This window comes from Diospyros lotus, chromosome 14, assembly GCF_014633365.1.
Source record: "Diospyros lotus cultivar Yz01 chromosome 14, ASM1463336v1, whole genome shotgun sequence".
Lineage (NCBI taxonomy): Eukaryota > Viridiplantae > Streptophyta > Magnoliopsida > Ericales > Ebenaceae > Diospyros > Diospyros lotus.
This window is the reverse complement of record NC_068351.1, coordinates 4,776,625-4,794,606: the sequence shown is the minus strand read 5'-3', so window position 1 is coordinate 4,794,606 and position 17,982 is coordinate 4,776,625. Positions and strand designations below refer to the sequence as shown.

General features: G+C 40.8%; 1 protein-coding gene across 1 annotated transcript; it reads left to right on the top strand.

Annotated features, from left to right (window-relative positions):
• Nucleotides 1-9,913: 9,913 nt before the first annotated feature.
• Nucleotides 9,914-17,604, top strand: LOC127790437 (serine/threonine-protein kinase KIPK1-like). Its single transcript, XM_052319957.1, has 3 exons — nt 9,914-10,070; nt 11,786-14,012; nt 16,262-17,604. The coding sequence occupies exons 2-3, from the start codon at nt 11,920-11,922 to the stop codon at nt 17,106-17,108; spliced, it is 2,940 nt and encodes a 979-aa protein (XP_052175917.1). The 5' UTR covers nt 9,914-10,070; nt 11,786-11,919; the 3' UTR covers nt 17,109-17,604.
• The last annotated feature ends 378 nt before the right edge of the window (nt 17,605-17,982 follow it).

The window sequence follows — 17,982 nt, the reverse complement described above, 5'->3', positions numbered from 1 at the left end:
CTTTGATGGGGAAATTCTTAGGATTACCTGTCTCCTCGTTCTCGGTCATATTTCAAATGGGTTTGACAAATTAACATACTTACAGCTTTTAACTATTTGATTCTGGACCTCATAGGCTGATTAATTTTACATCCGATTTCAGTTTGCTATCTTTTCCCTATTTGTTTTTTGGTTTATATTGAATTTCCAACTGTTCTATGCGTAGTTTATTTCCAACTGTTCTATGGGTGATCAGGGAGAGGCATTTGGCAGGATTGAGGTTCTAAGTCGTGTTGAACAGCTTTGATTAGAGATGAAGTTAGAGCAAGGGTTGAAACTAAAGCAACTAAGCTGTATAAAGAAATGGCAGAAAATGTTGTGATTGTATTTTATGTTTAAGAAATTTCTGGGTTTCACTTGTTCCCTTGACAATGCTTGTATTTTATGTTTAAATTCGAAGACAATGAACATGGGAGGATATCACAGTTACTGCTCTCAGTTTCATGTTTTGCAAAAATCATAGATGCAAACTGTTGTTGAGTTGCTGTAATTGACGCCAATTTGATCCTGCTTTTGCTCATTAATAGGGCTTTCTAAGATGTTGAATTTAAGGTCACTACTCTACATGAGATTTTGCAATTATATACTTACCAAAACAGAAATTTCATTTCGAATAACAGATTGATGTTCGCACGTATTTACAAATGCAATTCACACACTTAATTTGCGGTGTGAAAAGTCTGATAACAAATGATAATATTTGATGAACTTTGAATTTATCTTTGGAACTGAGTGGAGGCAAATTCAATACTTGAATATGGAAATTTCATTGATTAAATGAGAACATTTGTTAAAAATTTCTTATTCATATATCACTCAACTCCATCTGCTCCCTCTGTTGGAAATTAGACCATTTTTTTTTTTTGGACATTCTGTTTAGAACATGATGATGGTTTTTGGGACCGACCACCACGTGCCACCTTTGCGGCTGGACCTCGGGAATAGAACCTCGGACTTGGGGATGTCGAACCTCGGGTGTAAAACCTGCAAGACAAAGGAGGGCCGGGGCTTGGATCCCCCGGGGTGGACTCCGACGTTCAAATCAATAGAGTAAAGACAAGTAGTAGTAAATGAGGGAGCTGTGGAGCGTGAATATACCTGGCGAGAGTCCTTGTCTTTTATAGGCGAACCCGTTTTGGGGTACCCGAGATGAGCGGGCACGACTCCCGAGAATCCCGGTCAAGTTGGAATGGGTCTTGCGGTTCGACCCGAATTTCCCGGCTCCGCTCCGGAGTGTTGACTTGCCACGTGTCGGTTTCTCCGGTTATCCACGTGGCAGGTGAGACTATTAGTGCGTATGGGTATTCTAGTAATTTTAGGTAATGCCTCATCACTTGCCCCCCACTCCTTGAGCTGAGCTGAGAATCACGCTAGGTCGAGGAGTAGCTTAATTTTTGAGGTTATTTGATTGTAGATTTTTCCCAAGATGCATAAGAGTATTTCTAATGTATGAGACAACCAAACCTCAAACTATTGAGGTTAGTCTTTCCCATACTCTTTTATTTTTCCTTACTTGTTTTTTTTTTTTTTTTTTTGCTCCCTCTTTGTTTTTATTTTTATTATTATTTATTTTTTTTATTAAATTTTTCCTCGGCCAGGCACCTCTGCCTGGCCGAGGTCAACTTGGCCAGGCCGCCTCGGCCATGGCCGAGGTCGGCCTGGCCTGGCTCGACCTCGGCAGCGGCCAAGGTTGGCCATGCTCGGCCTCGCCTTGGCGAGGCCGAGCTTCCTCGGCCATGGCCGAGCTCTGGCTCTGCCATGCTCGGCCTCGCCAGATCTAGGCGAGGCCGAGCTCCTCGGCCACGGCCGAGCACTTGGCTCGGCCTGGCCGAGGTCGGCCAGGGCCAGGGGGCTCGGCCCTGACCGCATCGGCCATGGCCGACCCCCCCTCCAACTTCTTTTTCTGCTTTTTTTTTAATATCTAATTTATATGTATATATATAATATATATATATAGATGCAGGGGCGTCCTTGGGTCGGCCATGGCCGACCCTTGAGACTTTTGCCCTTTTTTTATATATAATAATAATATATATATATTTTTAATCCCCTTGGGTTAGCCATGGCCGACCCTTGGGCTCTCCCTTTGTTAATGATAACAAAATAATCTTTAAAACAAGGTTCAACTTGACTAACCCGTTTCCTTGGCTATTCTTTTTTGCAGGCGTGACTCGAGATTTTTCCAAGCTAAATCGCGCCTATTGAGTTCTCCTAGGCTCAAGCCTGGTCGTGGTTGTTCCTACCTGACCTCGGCCTTCACTCTCTTGGTCAAGCTGGGATATCCTCTAGTGGGATTCCTTGGTCTGGCTGATCAAGCTGAGATATCCTCTTGTCAAGCTGGGATCCCTTGGTCCCTTGACCCTTGGATTTCAGTCACTCCCACATAGAAGAGGGTGTTGAGTTTCTTCCGTGGCCATTAGTCCACCTTTGGGGACGGCCTAGGGCTCGTGACCCTTGGATTTTAGCCACTCCCTCGCGGAGGAGGGTGTTGGGCTCTGAATTTTTCCTTAGCCATTAGTCCATCTTTGGCTTGTGGACGGCTTAGGGCTCGTGACCCTTGGATTTTAGCCACTCCCTCGCGGAGGAAGGTGTTGGGCTAGAGTTTTCCATTGGCCCTTAGTCCACCTTTAGGGACGGCCTAGGGCTCGTGACCCTTGGATTTTAGCCACTCCCTCACGGAATAGGGTGTTAGGCTAGAGTTCTTTCGTGGCCATTAGTCCACATTTGGGGACGGCCTAGGGCTCGTGACCCTTGGATTTTAGCCACTCCCTCGCGGAGGAGGGTGTTGGGCTCTGAATTTTTCCTTAGCCATTAGTCCATCTTTGGCTTATGGACGGCTTAGGGCTCGTGACCCTTGGATTTTAGCCACTCCCTTGCGGAGGAGGGTGTTGGGCTAGAGTTTTCCATTGGCCATTAGTCCATCTTTGGCTTGTGGACGGCTTAGGGCTCATGACCCTTGGATTTTAGCCACTCCCTCGCAGAGGAGGGTGTTGAGCTAGAATTTTCCATTGGCCATTAGTCCACCTTTGGGGACAGCCTAGGGCTCGTGACCCTTAGATAAGTTTTTTCCATGGCCATTAGTCCACCTTTGGGGACGGCCTAGGGCTCATGACCCTTGGATTTTTCTTTGGTGAAGTGTTGGCCTTTGTGAGATTGCTATTAGATGGAGAGAATCCGAAGTCCTGCCATTAGTCGTAAAAATGAGTACAAAAAGGTTCAAGGAATTCCCCTCCTCATTGAAAAACTTCCTTAAGTTTTGGACATTCCAGGTATGCTTCAAGGACTTGCCTTTCTATGTCTTCTAGTCGATATGCCTCCCGGACTTAAGGATTCTACCACCCAGTACGATCCATCCCAATCCAAAGTTAGTTTATTCGCATCTCGAGGATGACTCACGTCGAACCGTCGCAATACAAGATCTCATGGCATGAAACTCCTAGCGTGGACTCATCGGTTATAGTACCTAGCAATGTGTTGATTACACGCAACTTCCCAAATTTGCAACATGTCTCGGAACTCATCCATCCCCAGCGGGCTGTTTTCCTTCTCTCCGGGACGGTGTCCAACTTCGCTCTCGGAAGCAATCTCGAGTAGGAGATCTTCTCCTATTATCCGACTTGGACTCAACTCTACTCGAACTCACGCCATCTTGGCCAACGAAATCTCGGAGGTAACCCCGATTGATAAGCTCCTGAATCTCTTCTTTTAACTGGATGCAGTCCTCTATAACATGACCATGGTCGCGGTGGAATTGACAATACTTCCTTTTGCTTCGAGTGTTGGGTGGAGACCTCAGAGGTGGAGGACGCCGCAAATAATCCTTATCCTCCAATGCTAGTAGAATCTCTGCTCGACTGGCATTGAGGGGAGTATAACTCACCGGGCTTCCACGTGCACCCCCAAAACCCGGGCGATCTGGAGCTCAGGAGGGGCGATAGTCCGTCTTCTGCTCCACCACTGGCTTTTTCTTCTCCTTTTCTCTTTCCTTCCTTTCAGGTTGTTCCGCCCGCTTCACCTTCATCACCTCTTCAGTGTTGATGTACTTATTAGCCCAGGCCAAGGCCTCTGTGAAAGTACGAGGTGGAGTCTTGGCCAAGGACTGAGCAAATGGCCCAACTCTCAAGCCATTCTGAAGAGCCACCATTGCGATTCGCTGGTCAAACTCATCAATACTTAACGCCTCTTCGTTGAACCTAGCCATGAAATCCTTTAGGGATTCACCCTGGTTCTGCTTGATGTTCACCAGAGCCATGGAAGACTTTCGGTGGCGCTTCAAAGGAGCGTAGTGGGCTAAGAAACAGGTCTTCAGTTCTTCCCAGCGGTTGATGGAACAATGGGGAAGGCAGGAGTACCAAGTCCGGGCATGTCCTCCCAAAGTAGCCGAAAATGCCCGGCACCACATCGCGTCCGACCCCGATTGCACCAACATGTGAGAGGAGAAAAGCTCTACGTGGTCATAGGGATCTGTACTTCCGTCATAGAGCTTGATGGAGGGGATACGAAACCTTTCCGGTGGAACCTCTGCCATGATGCCCTTACTCAAGGGTTGGTTAGAGCCAAGGTGGAGCAGCTCTTCCTTTCCCTTCTTGAGTTCCTGAACTTGCTTCTCTAGGAAACGCAATCATCTCTCCTGCGAAGTCCCTCTTTCTCGTGAGGGGGCAGAAGTGGATCCTGCCGTCTCAGAGGAGTGGATTTCCTGACCCGTCTGACGGGATTGATGAGGTTCTCGAGCAGGAGGAGGTGACTGATGCTCCGCCCGCTGAGAGGGCACATGCGAACGATGTTGTTCAGTCTGGTGTAAATAACCAGTCAACAACTCAGTTAGCTGTTGGACCTGGTTTTCCAACCTGGTGAGTCGGTCCTCCGGCATTGGATTGGTTGGAGGTGGTGGATTTTCTCCTTGTTGCGGGGCTTCTAGATTGGCTCCGACCTGGCTGCGAGTCACGTCTCTTCGGGGAGCCATGTAGTTAGTTATGACAAGGAGCGAAAGTCGTTTGATACTCGTGAAAAAACCGAGGTCTGAGGTGAAAAGTTGAAGTCTGAAGCGCGAGGTAGGGAATGAAGAGGCTAGCAAGTTTGGACGTCGGCCCCACGGTGGGTGCCAAATGATGATGGTTTTTGGGACCGACCACCACGTGCCACCTCTGCGGCTGGACCTCGGGAATGGAACCTCGGACTTGGGGATGTCGGACCTCTGGTGTAAAACCTGCAAGACAATGGAGGGCCGGGGCTTGGATCCCCCGGGGTGGACTCCGACGCTCAAATCAGTAGAGTAAAGACAAGTAGTAGTAAATGAGGGAGCTGTGGAGCGTGAATATACCTGGCGAGAGTCCTTGTCTTTTATAGGCGAACCCGTTTTGGGGTACCCGAGATGAGCGGGCACGACTCCCGAGAATCCCGGTCAAGTTGGAATGGGTCTTGCGGTTCGGCCCGGATTTCCCGGCTCCGCTCCGGAGTGTTGACTTGCCACGTGTCGGTCTCTCCGGTGATCCACGTGGCAGGTGAGACTATTAGTGCGTATAGGTATTCTAGTAATTTTAGGTAATGCCACATCAGAACATTATATAGTTAGTCTGAAATCTTGTCTCCGTTATTGTTGCTGGCAGCAGATACCAAGGCCCTACTCAAGGAGCTCCCAAGCATTGCATTCTTCTGCAACACATGAAATTTTAAAGATGTTTCTCAATTGACACATCTATTGACTTATATTGTCCAAATTATCAAAAATTATGTTCGTGTTTTAACACTAACTAAAACACAACCATTAAGATTAGTTAATAGCCAGAAACATCTAGATAAACAATCAATATGATTTTCTTACTTGGAAAATTATTCTGGGCCAGGTTGATTAATCATTCTAACTGACCAGTTAAACTAATACAATAAAAAATATGGTGTATAATCTGTATCAAATCTAGAACTATTCTCTTAATTAAATATATCTAAATTAAAAATGATTTCAGTATCAGTTTCCACTCAAGTCTCTTTAAGTCACAAGTAGCCTCTACTTGATGCACAAGGTTTTTGCTCTCTGCTACAAATGATTTCAGTATCTAGAACTTCCACAAATTGGGTATGTTCTCTCCGGCCAATAGCCTTCCTTTGAGCAAGTCAAAATACAGAAATAAACTACCCATAGAACAGTTGGAAATTCAATATAAACCCAAAAACAAATAGGGAAAAGATAGTAAACTGAAATCGGATGTAAAATTAATCAACCTATGAGGTCCAGAATCAAATAGTTAAAAGCTGTAAGTATGTTAATTTGTCAAACCCATTTGAAATATGACCAAGAACGAGAAGCCAGGTAATCTTAAGAATTTCCCCATCAAAGAACAATGCAGAAAGATGAAACGCCGCATAAAAAAATCACCATTAGCGGGCATAAGGAAGATCAATACAGGCAACCAACGCAGCAAACCACAAGGCTATTAGTACCTAAGAAAGATCAAAGATAAAGGGAAAGGGGCGCAACAAAACTACCTGGCACCACCATTAGCGGGCGGTGAAACAGAACCAGCCTAGAAACTAACTCTAGCCATGAAGGCAGATGACGATGATGAAGACGACAAATACCAAGGAGACGAGATCCAAGGGACGCCGAACGACCGGAGGTGGAGGAGACGCAGTCGCCTGTCACGCACTAGCGCGGAGTTAGAGCCGGCTCTGATAGATCCGCTGTTGTGCTGAGAAAAAGGAGGTGGAGGAGCATGAGGGCTTGAGCGTATGTTTGGTGGGGTCGGCGATAGAGATGTCGAACATCTTGCTGAGCTCGCCAGACCTCTTGATGTTGCCGCCAGTGTACAGAATGACACTGGAGAGAGAAAGAGTGGGTGAGGAAGAAGCAAGCGTTGGGCAGGTGACGCTGATCCTTGCGATAGGGGGGTGATAGTGGAAGGTGCTCACGACGGTGGGGGGCGCAACGGCGGAAGGTGCTCGCGGTGGTAACGACGGCCGATGCTCTTTGCAACAATGGGTTTGAGAGGGAGAGTGTGGGAGAGACAGTGAAAGAGGGAGAGAGAGGGAGAGAGCGAAAATGGGCGGGCTTCTGGAAAGATAAAAGCTGAATAAAATAAATTAAAAATAAAATAAATTAATTTGGTAAAACTTTCGGTAAACGCTTCTCTACAAGTAGTTTGTAATGGGTGCCAGAATTTGCCATAAAGTGGGCGAGCCTAATAATAAGAATAGCAAATGCATTGTCGGTAAAGTAAAATATGTGAAGTTTTATATAGTGTAACAAGAATTAAATTTTTATGGTGATATTTATTTTACGTGGAGGTGTAAATTAAATATTTTATTCTATATATGTATAGATTGTGATTACATCTAAAAAACTTAACAAGTAAACTAAAAGAAACGGCCGCCCGTCCCCAACACTAGTCCAGTGAAATTCAAAATCTGAATTATCAAAAAAAAAATATAGCAAATTCGTTTAAAGGGTACTTGCTAATTTGACCCCCTCATAACAAATTAGCAATACCATTTATTTTAATAATAATAATATGATTAACCTTTTATAATTTAAATGCTACAAGAATAGCAAATAGAACAGTAATGATACCTTTATAAGACAAACATAATATTAGATAAAACAAGGATGATAATGTAAAGTGAAAATTTTAATACATTTAATTGTTTATTTTTTAATGAATAATATTGAAAGTCATAATTGATGATAATGTCATTAGTTATCTACGTCTCTTTATTAAAGAAGATTAAAAAAATTATATATCATTGTTTCATCTACTTAATATTTTCTCTAATAAAAATATAACACATAATTAATGACATCATCATTAATCATAACTTTTCATATTACTCTTTCTTAATAATAACAAAAGTATAAAAGCAAGAGTTTATGAACAATATGCAGACGATTGGAGGGTTGCATATCACACGTTTTGGGGATATTTGGCTCCATCACTATATTTGTACTCATCTCCCCTAATAAATTAATTTTACTAGGAATTCTAAATACTAAGCTGGTAATGAAACGCGTAGGGCCAAAACCTGCTTCTGTGTAGGCACATGCAACTCATGGTTGTAACCTGCCATCATTTTCACTGAGGTTCATTTTACTTAAAACAATTACTATTAAATTAAATGATACCTAATTTAAAAATATTTTAAAATTTTTTTGAGAAACAGATAAATTGACAAACAGACTTATAGAATGAGGGTTAAAAGACTAAAATGTCATCGTCCATATTGCATTATATTTTTTTTTAATGTAATATGAATGAAAATATTTTAATATTTTAACTTTTATTTTGTAAGTTAGTTTATCAATCTACCTGAGACTCAATATTTTTACCTTTTTAAATATTATTATACAGCACGTGAGGTCTGTCTCTTACTCTTAGGCGCCCGTAAATGCTGATCTCTGTTTACGTGACAATATGTTGAAATGAAAGACCCGTGCCCGCCTTGTCCTCCTAGAACTAATCAAAGCATGCCAAATAATTACTCAACTCTATCATGTCACGGTGTATGTGCGTTTGACGTCATATTGGCACCGTTACTTTATTTTTGTTAAATTTTTAATGGCCACGTGATTTAATTTGATTTGACTTTTCATGGCTTTATTTTTACTGTTTGGATCAATTCCCACTTTGAAACTGTTTGTCTGTCGTTTGCCTTTTAATGTAACAGTTAAAAATATTTGTAAGCGAAATAGAAAACTGTTTATTATTCTAATAATAATAATAAAGTAATAATAGTACAACATAGAAGGGAGAACATTGGATCTGAAAGGCCTTGACCTTAAATTAACAAATTGTTTTATAATCAGAATCCAAATCATTATATATAATGGTTGAAAAGGTATGGCAAAAGGGATCCTAGGGATAGGATATAGGGTATACACGTACGTATATTTATATTATTTTATTTTATTTTTTGGTAATAAAATTAAAATGAAAATAAGAATTTAATAATAATAAATACAACGACAGGTCTTTCTGAAGCCCCTGGCTTCCTGTACTTGCCGATTAATTGTTTATCTGGATGCTCCGATTCGTGGTGGGTCCCAAAGCGAAAATGATTAGAGATATATTTATGGGTTTAATTAATAAAAATGGTTATTTCAATTCCCTCCTTTTTAAATCTGGAAATTGAATCCATAGCTATCAATATCATCGCATCTTGGACGTTTCAAAGTGTACAGAAACCCAAAATCTGATCAGAAGCGGACACAGAAATTAATAACTCTTCCCAAGTGCTGCCACGCACCTCAGGTCCTACCGTCCTACAGATGAATCTGACACCTGCCCCGGGGCCCGGCTCGGCCGCTCGGGCTCGTCCTTCGGGGTAAAATCGCAATATGCTTTGAAAGTACCGGATGAAACTATAAATTCGAATCCTTGGATTAAAATATAGGAGAAAGGTGGGGAGTAATAACGTGACAGGTAAACGATTTGGTGGGTGGGGAAGGAAGGAACCGCTGCCAAGCGGCGTTTGGTTAGCGGAAAGTCAAGTGGTCCAGACCCGAAGATCCATTTTTAAGGATCATGGGCATGGCCCCCGAAACATGTAGGACCCGACTTGGTTTTATCTATCAGTTAATTCTCACTTTTTTTCAATTTTTTTTAAATCAAATATTTATCTTACAAATCCTGGGCTGGCTTCCCTTATGATGATTGTTTTGTTGGCCACCCAAACCCAATCCAATGAGTTTCATCAATAAATATGAGTTAAATCGTGGTAATTAACGGCGATCGAATTTCGGAACCAAATATGTTGTGAAATTAGAAAGGATTTCCGAATCCGATCCGACACTTCGCGGTTCGCACTCCGTGGGACCCGTTTCAGGCCGGTGGGCCCCGCCCGCCAATACAGTCGACGTTTGCAATTGCATACACAGAACCCCGTATAGATTCCAGAGGGAAATAGAAACAGTGAAAATACACAGATCCCTCTCTCTCTCTCTCTCGATTGTCCTGCGGAAACCTCATTTCTAGGGTTTTCAAACTATACATTGCCGCGAACTGATTTGCAGCACTGAATCTGAAAGTGCGAGCTTTTTTCCGGTAAGTTTTCTCTTTTCTCTTTGCACTGAAGAACTTCATAAGTTTTTGTGTGGTGCTCCGTTTTGAAATTTGAACTTGTTCCATATTCCTTCTCTTTTTTTTTGTTTGTCGACCTCTTTCTTTAGGGAACTTCGTACAATGTTCCCGATCTGGTTCAACTTTCTGCTTTATATATGTGTATTTTTCTGTTCTTCTATGCAATTCTGGTGATTAGCGGATTTCGGTTCGTGAATTAGCTGATTTGAGGATTTTTCTGCAACTTGGATTCGAAAAGGGAAAAAGAACAGGAATGAGAAATGCATGAAAAGAAAATGAAGTTAGTGAAGCGGAATTTGTTTATTATTTTGGTTGGATTGGAAAATCAGAACAAAATCGACAGGAAATTATCTAAGGATTATTTTTTGGTTGGGCCCTTCGTAAAACACTATACGTGTGGTTGATCTCATGTTCCTTTTGTTTTATTTGTTCCCTTGATATCCTTGTTCAAACTTCCAAGCTTAGCATCGTGGCTTGTTTTTACTTTGTGTCCAAACTGATTTGATGAACAGCTGGTTTTGGAGAAAATGTGGGGAAAACTCTCTGTTTTATTTATTTTTCCTCTCTTTATGAAGAGGCACAATCACATTTCTAATTAAGTAGTATAGTTCCAATGGAATTAGGTTTTTATTTTGCTGATGATATATCAAGCAGAAGAAGAAGAAGAAAATATGTGTTGAACATTTTTAATTGCTAAGAAGCATAAATGCTCCTAAGATGGTGCTTTATTGTGCCGGACTTTGCTTGTCCTATTCAGTTTTGGATTCGTTCTCTACTCATCCATGTCCTAAAAGCTTTTGAAATTTCCGTCTTGGCAAGTCTATATCATTTGTGTACGCATATGAGCTTCCTAACCATTACTTGTTCAACAACAAATTGAAATCAATGAGAATTTGGCAATAGGGTTTCTTCTTGCTGTATCTCAGTATCACTCTACATGATAAATAGAAGAATTTGTGAAACATTCCTATTGTCTCTGCTTCTTCTTGCTGCTCCTGCCAATTTTGTTCTTTTTCCTTCTGAATCTGGCCTGTTGTGAAGAAACTAAATATCAACTACAGATTCGAGATTAATTTGTATAGCATAGCAGTCTTCATGTTTGAATTACTACTGGTCACATATTTTTCAGCAAAAGTGCAATTAGGATACTCTTACTGCTGCAATGTGGTTATTGGTAAATGACAGATTGGAAAGAATAATTCTTTGGTGTAAAATTTGTTCCTTGGATGCAATTGACGGAATAAAATGATTGCTGTTCTGCTTATTCCACAGGATTGGAATAACTTAATGATGATTCAGAATTTCCTTGCTTCTGTCAGTTTAATATTGGGATACTAGAGATGTCAAACTGTGAAAAAATATCTTACATTCATCTAGCTATCCTGTCACTTTTTTTTTTTTTCCATATTTGACCTTTTTACTGCATGCCCATGACAAGTTTGGGCGAAAGCTCATTTTGGCATCCAACCATTTCCATGTGACTGTAATCCATATTTTTTATATGCTGTATAGCAGCCTGCTAGCCTCCTTGGATAAGAATTTCACGTCCTTATCATGTTGTAAACTTTTTGTGTTGTGCACTATGTTTCGTTGGTTAGTTGTAATATTCTTTCAATTTTTTGGTGGATGGTGCGTTCAACAAGGGTGGCTTGCTCAGATTCCTCCTTTCGATGTTTCAGGATCTTGATGGTGCATGCTAAATTATTGAAGGTCTTGAAAAGATTTAGTAAGTCATGCAAGTTATGGCTTCTGGCCTCAAAGAAAGCTCGAAAGTGCATAAGCTGTATCAATATCCCATGCCTGATACAGCAAGATGCTTTGTCAACAAAGGATTAGTTTGGATTCTATAGGCTGTATTCAACCATTAAATATTATCATTTCCATTTTGGTTCATTATACCTTCTGGATAATTGCTAGCCTGCACCTAATGGGCTCATTTTACGGCACTTGTGAAATCATTGAAGCATCAGAAGAGCTCAATTCAGTTAAAAATTCCAAGGGAATTCATCAAACTGTATCATATGACAAAGGTCGAGTGTCTCCTTTGCTGAAATTGGGGTCCGACAAATCTATAGAGGACGATATTAATAAACTTTTTGAGGCACTTAGCATCAAAACTTCATGCAAGGGTTCAACTCTTTCTGACCTACCAGACGCATCTCCCTTAAGGAAAAATGCTTTGAAAAAACCCATTGGTGTGGGTATGCCTCGTTCGCCAGGGTTTGGATTCTCAGAACCTGTATCATTGAAGCAAGCACTAAGGGGGCTGTGTATTTCCCAAGCATCAGAAATGGCTTCCATGAAACGATTATCCAAGCCAGCAGCTTCTCCTAGGGTATCAGAAGCCAGTAAAATTGCAAGCTTGTACAGGTCTGTTGTTGTTGAAGCTGGTGAATCTAGTGGTTCCTTTGGTGAAGTTAATGAGGGAGGGCTTGAAATATCTTATGTGCCTGAAGAAGACCCATCAATTTCCTCTGAAAGATTACCTCATTATCCACCAACTCCCAAGATGAAGTCATCCAACCGTAATACTTGTTCTTCTACTCGATTGGCTTCTGGAACAACAGGAAAGGAAGCAGGGTCTGGACCAGTAAAAAAAGAAAATTTACCTGTAATAAGAGAAAGTCAAACACCCAAAATGAAATTGGTGCAAAATGAAAAGCAAGTGAAAATTCCTTTTGTATCTTGTCAAAGTAGCAGGGATAACAAAGTAGAGGCAAGGATGAAAATGTCAAACCAAAGTGCTCATTCTTCGCCTCGGTTTGCTACAACAACTGGAAAGGGTCCAAGGTCTACAGTGATGAATGGTGAGATATCTGCATCAGCAGAAGTTTGGAGTCCAAGACCACCAGAGCTATCACAAGAAGAAAAGCATCCATGGGTTTATTCTCTTCCAAAACATAATTTTGTTGGTACAGTAGAGCCGGGTGCTATTCCTGCCTCAATTAAGTTAGGGAACAAAGTCTCAGCTCCAAAATTTAGGCGGAAAGGCAGGTTGCAGACAGTTACTTATTCATCTAATGCAATCAAGGGCAGTAAGGGAAACAAATCGACAAGAAAGGCTTCACATTCGGGCAAACCAATGCCCAGGGACAAGCCAATTGTTAAGAAGAACATAAAGCAGGATTCAGCTTCTGTCAGCTTCAATTCTAATGCTAATAATGAAATTACTAGTGCCTTAGATCTTAGCACTGGCCAATTGCTTTGCCAGAGATGCCGCTGTACTTTGACAAATGCAAGGACTGAGACTAATAAAGATTCTCCAGTTAGTAATTGTGCAGGTGTTGGTACTGAGGCCAGCTCAAGTAATACTATATCTTCTGCAATCAAACCTGGGTTTGCATTAAACAACTCCAGCAAAAGCAGAGCTGTTGTTGAAAAAGTTTACAAGAATGAAAAAATTAGAGAGAAGGGGGATTTTTCTCAAAGTTCAAAAAGTAGCCTGGGTGATTATAGTAGTAGTACTAGCTTCAGTGGGGAGAGTAGCAACCTAAGTGGGTCTAATTGTGGCAACAGACCTCACATGTCAAAGGACCTGAGGTGGGAAGCTATCCATCATGTTAAGAAACAGCATGGGTTCCTAGGTTTGAGACATTTCAATCTGCTAAAGAAGCTTGGTTCTGGAGATATTGGGACAGTATATCTCGCTGAACTAATTGGAACTAACTGCCTATTTGCTATAAAGGTCATGGACAATGAGTTTTTGGCTAGAAGAAAGAAAATGTCAAGGGCCCAAACTGAAAGAGAAATACTGAGGATTCTGGATCATCCTTTTCTTCCCACACTGTATGCACAGTTTGCATCAGATAACCTATCATGCTTGGTTATGGAGTATTGTCCTGGTGGAGATCTGCATGTCCTCCGGCAGAAGCAGCCTGGAAGGCATTTTCCTGAAGAAGCAGCAAGGTTAGAAAAGATTTAACTGAAAGGTTCATTTCTGGCATTTTTTGCTATGTTTTTTGGCTTATGAAAAATGGAAAACATATTTGAAATCCAGAGAGAGGAGAAACACAAATTGGAAAAGGCAAACCTAATTATGACTTGATCTTGCATGCACAAATGGGTTATTATTGGATTGTCTTCTAGTTTCTGAAATCTTGATACAAGGAAATAAAGATTCATGCCCCAATTGTTGAAACTTCAATTATGTCAATAGAGAACATGCAATTAATAGGGTTTTCAAAATAGTATATTTTATCTTACTTGCAGAGCCTTTTATAGAAGGAATAAAAAAGGGTGTCCCTGGTGCATGAGGCTCTCTGCATTGCGAGGCTTGGAGAGGGTCGTATTTGTATGCAACCTTCCTCTTGCTTTTTTGCAGGACCATAAGTGAAATAATGCATAGCCAAAGTATACGTATTTGCTAACTGGTATCCCTCGGTGTATATATAGGTTTTCATGTTCTTATCAAAAGCAAAAAATGTATACAGGTATTATTTGACTGTCATAAACTCTGATGCATATTATATTAGCTGTCTTTCTATCCTTCTCCGATTGAAGCTCCTGTTTTCGGTCAATTTGAGTAACCAGAAAGAAGAAAAAGTCTCAGTCAATCTATAATTATTTATTCTCAGTCATCTCTAATCTATATAATGGCCTTATAGAAGATATGCATGGATAAAGTGCTTGGGGAGCTAGAATCCATGTATAGTGAGATTAAAGCTTGTGATGATGAGTCATCAAATCTATCATTTAGACTGCACATTTTTGTTGATTCAAAATTTTGATTTTGATGTTCCTACTACTTTTATGTAAACAAGGCCATTGGCACACTGTCCAGGGAAACTTTAAAGATCAAAATTTTTAGAATTCACACTCCCAGATTAATGGCATGGTTAAAGTTTCTGCAAATTTGGAAACTGGTTGGCAATGGCACAGTTTATTTAGTTATCCCAGGCGGGGTGGTGGGGGAAGGGGGAGCAGCTGGAGGTATGTGTAGAAAATTAAACTTCAAGCTGGTGTAAAGGCTTCATTATTACTAACTGGAGGGCTTTGTCCTTTCCCAAATTGATGGATGGAAAAGCAAATCCTTCGCTAAAAAATTTTAGGGGCTTAAAGCCAAGAGGACCGACCTTTTAAGAGCACTAGACAAAAAGAATACACAAATCAAATCTCATGTCATTTGAGAAAAGATCCAGTGAAGCTGCTTATGTTAAATCACTTCCAAATTCAACACTTGTCAAAATCTCAATCACTGATGCCACTGCTGTCACCTTGCCACTGAGCTAATACAGCTCTTCAGGTGGCAACCTTTTCATCCTCTACCGGTGCTACTAAACCATTCTTTATCAACTGCATACCACAGGCAGCACTGTGGTTTGAAGTCTTATAATCAATGGTTTTGCTATATTTGTCTATTTGGAATTTTTCTCTATTTAATTACTGTTGTTGTCATATAAGTTTTACGAAAATTGAGATGCAAAATGTGTTCATCAATTTCAAAAACAAAGTAGCACGACCTAATATGGTACAAACATTAATGTACTGTCTAAATGATGGATATATAATGCTCCAAAATGTGTTCATCAATTTCAAGAACAGTTGTACCGCCTATTAATTATTCTCTTATATTCATTTTCTACATTTTTATGGTTGTCTTAGTTGTAGATAGTAATGCAAATGTTTGTACTATTTAATTCTGCTTTGTGATTAACTAGTAGTACTTAGAAAAGGGATCTTTAGTTTTGTTTGTGAAACCTTTAGGTCCTTAAAGATTAGCCTTGAATTGTGTGAAATATCAGAAATTGACAAGCCAAGGTCATGCCTCTCAATTACCTCCTAAGAATATGCTATCGAAGAGAAACTAGTAAATGGTTTTGGTGACTGATTCTTGTTATGCATTAACTGGTTCTAGGGAAAGAATTATACTAGTTGGGCCACTTATACAGTTTTGAGTCTGTGCTGTTGTTTAAAAACCTTGACATATCTAGCAGATCTTGGAATCTTATATGCATATGGTATACTTCTGCTGCTAAAGTCAATTTTGTCCTTCACTCCAAGCTCATGGTTTTTCTTTTTTACCCCCTTGATAATTAAAATAAGTTATGGAACCAAAATTCGAATAAACCTGAGCATTACTCTTGGTAATTTCAAATATCTAACTTTTACTTTGCTTATCATTTATATTTAACCAATTTCACACCTTGTATTTGCAGGTTTTATGTTGCTGAAGTACTCCTTGCATTAGAGTATTTGCATATGCTTGGAGTAATCTACCGTGATTTGAAACCTGAAAACATTCTGGTCAGAGAAGATGGTCACATCATGCTTACAGATTTTGATCTGTCACTTAGGTGCGCCGTGAGCCCAACTCTTCTAAAATCATCTTCGCTGAATCTCGAGCCCCCAAAGATTTCAGGCCCATGCACAGGTTCTAGCTGCATCGATCCTTTCTGTGTTGAGCCATCCTGTCAAGTTGCATGCTTCAGCCCGAGGCTTTTACCTGCTGCTGCCAAAGCAAGGAAAGTAAAAGCTAACCTTGCGCACCAGGTCAGATCATTGCCACAGCTTGTGGCTGAGCCAACTGATGCCCGGTCTAACTCCTTTGTTGGGACTCATGAGTACTTGGCACCTGAGATCATCATAGGAGAGGGCCATGGAAGTGCCGTGGATTGGTGGACTTTTGGTGTGTTTCTCTATGAGCTTATATACGGCAGGACACCATTCAAAGGTGCTGGGAATGAAGAAACATTGGCTAATGTAGTGACGCAGAGCCTAGAGTTTCCAGAGAGCCCACTGGTCAGTTTCCAGGCTCGGGATCTCATCCGAGGGCTGTTAGTGAAGGAGCCTGAGAACCGATTGGGATCAGAAAGAGGGGCTGCTGAGATCAAGAAGCACCCCTTCTTCGATGGCTTGAATTGGGCGCTGATACGATGTGCCATTCCGCCTGAATTGCCTGAATTCTCTGATGTAGGAGTTGGAAATGTGGCCTCTCAGGAGAAAGGAATGAAGCTTCTGGAGTACGGTGCCACAGGAGAGCACCTGGAATTCGAGTTGTTCTGAGACAAAGTTTTGTTTAGCTACTTACCTTCTTATCCTACTTTATTGTAACTAAAAAAATTTAGCTTATAATGTAAATTTGGTGCTGGAAATGTTGCAGGGAAGTTGTCGTGTCTAATATCTGAAAGTCTCTCTCCGACACAAAGAACTTGGTAAGTGTCCTAAATGAAATATTTGAGCCAAATTTGTAGCCATTCCATCCAAGAGCTTATTATGTACATGATATCATGACTAGCAGAAACAGTTCTTCAGCCTCCAGAAATTGCTGTTGTGATCATGTCCAAATAAGTAGAAGTTGAATTAGCAGTACACATGCTAGGTGTAATGTATTGATGGCCATGGCAATGGCATTGGTTCTTAAAATCAGTCCCATCTCCTGTAAGGATGCATTTTAGACCTTGTATGCATGGTCATTATGCCTCTTCTTCTGGTTGATCAGACTAGGCCCTGTTCATCAATCGGGCAATTCCTGAATTAAATCATTGATTGAATTTGGTCCCTTTTCTCTCTCTCTTTTTTAGTGCATTATTTGCTTCTAATTGGACCACTTCGTCACTTGGTTTAGTTTTCTCAATTCAACCAATTTCTCTCGTCCAATTATCTTTTTTGTTTTTTTTCTTAGTTACTCCTCAACAAAGTCCTAATAAACATAATCTTATTTATCAAAAAAATAATATCTTAATAAATTACAACAATTACCAAGTATCAAGTCTAAATCTTATTTATAAATCATATTATTTCATTAAAAAAGGGCTAAAATCTTATTATATAAATTGTTACCGTTTATGGTGATATTTTCGATACAGGATGGTTATATTACCTATTCACGAAGTTTGCTTTAATTGTAAGAACACCTCTCACATTTTAACAATGACAA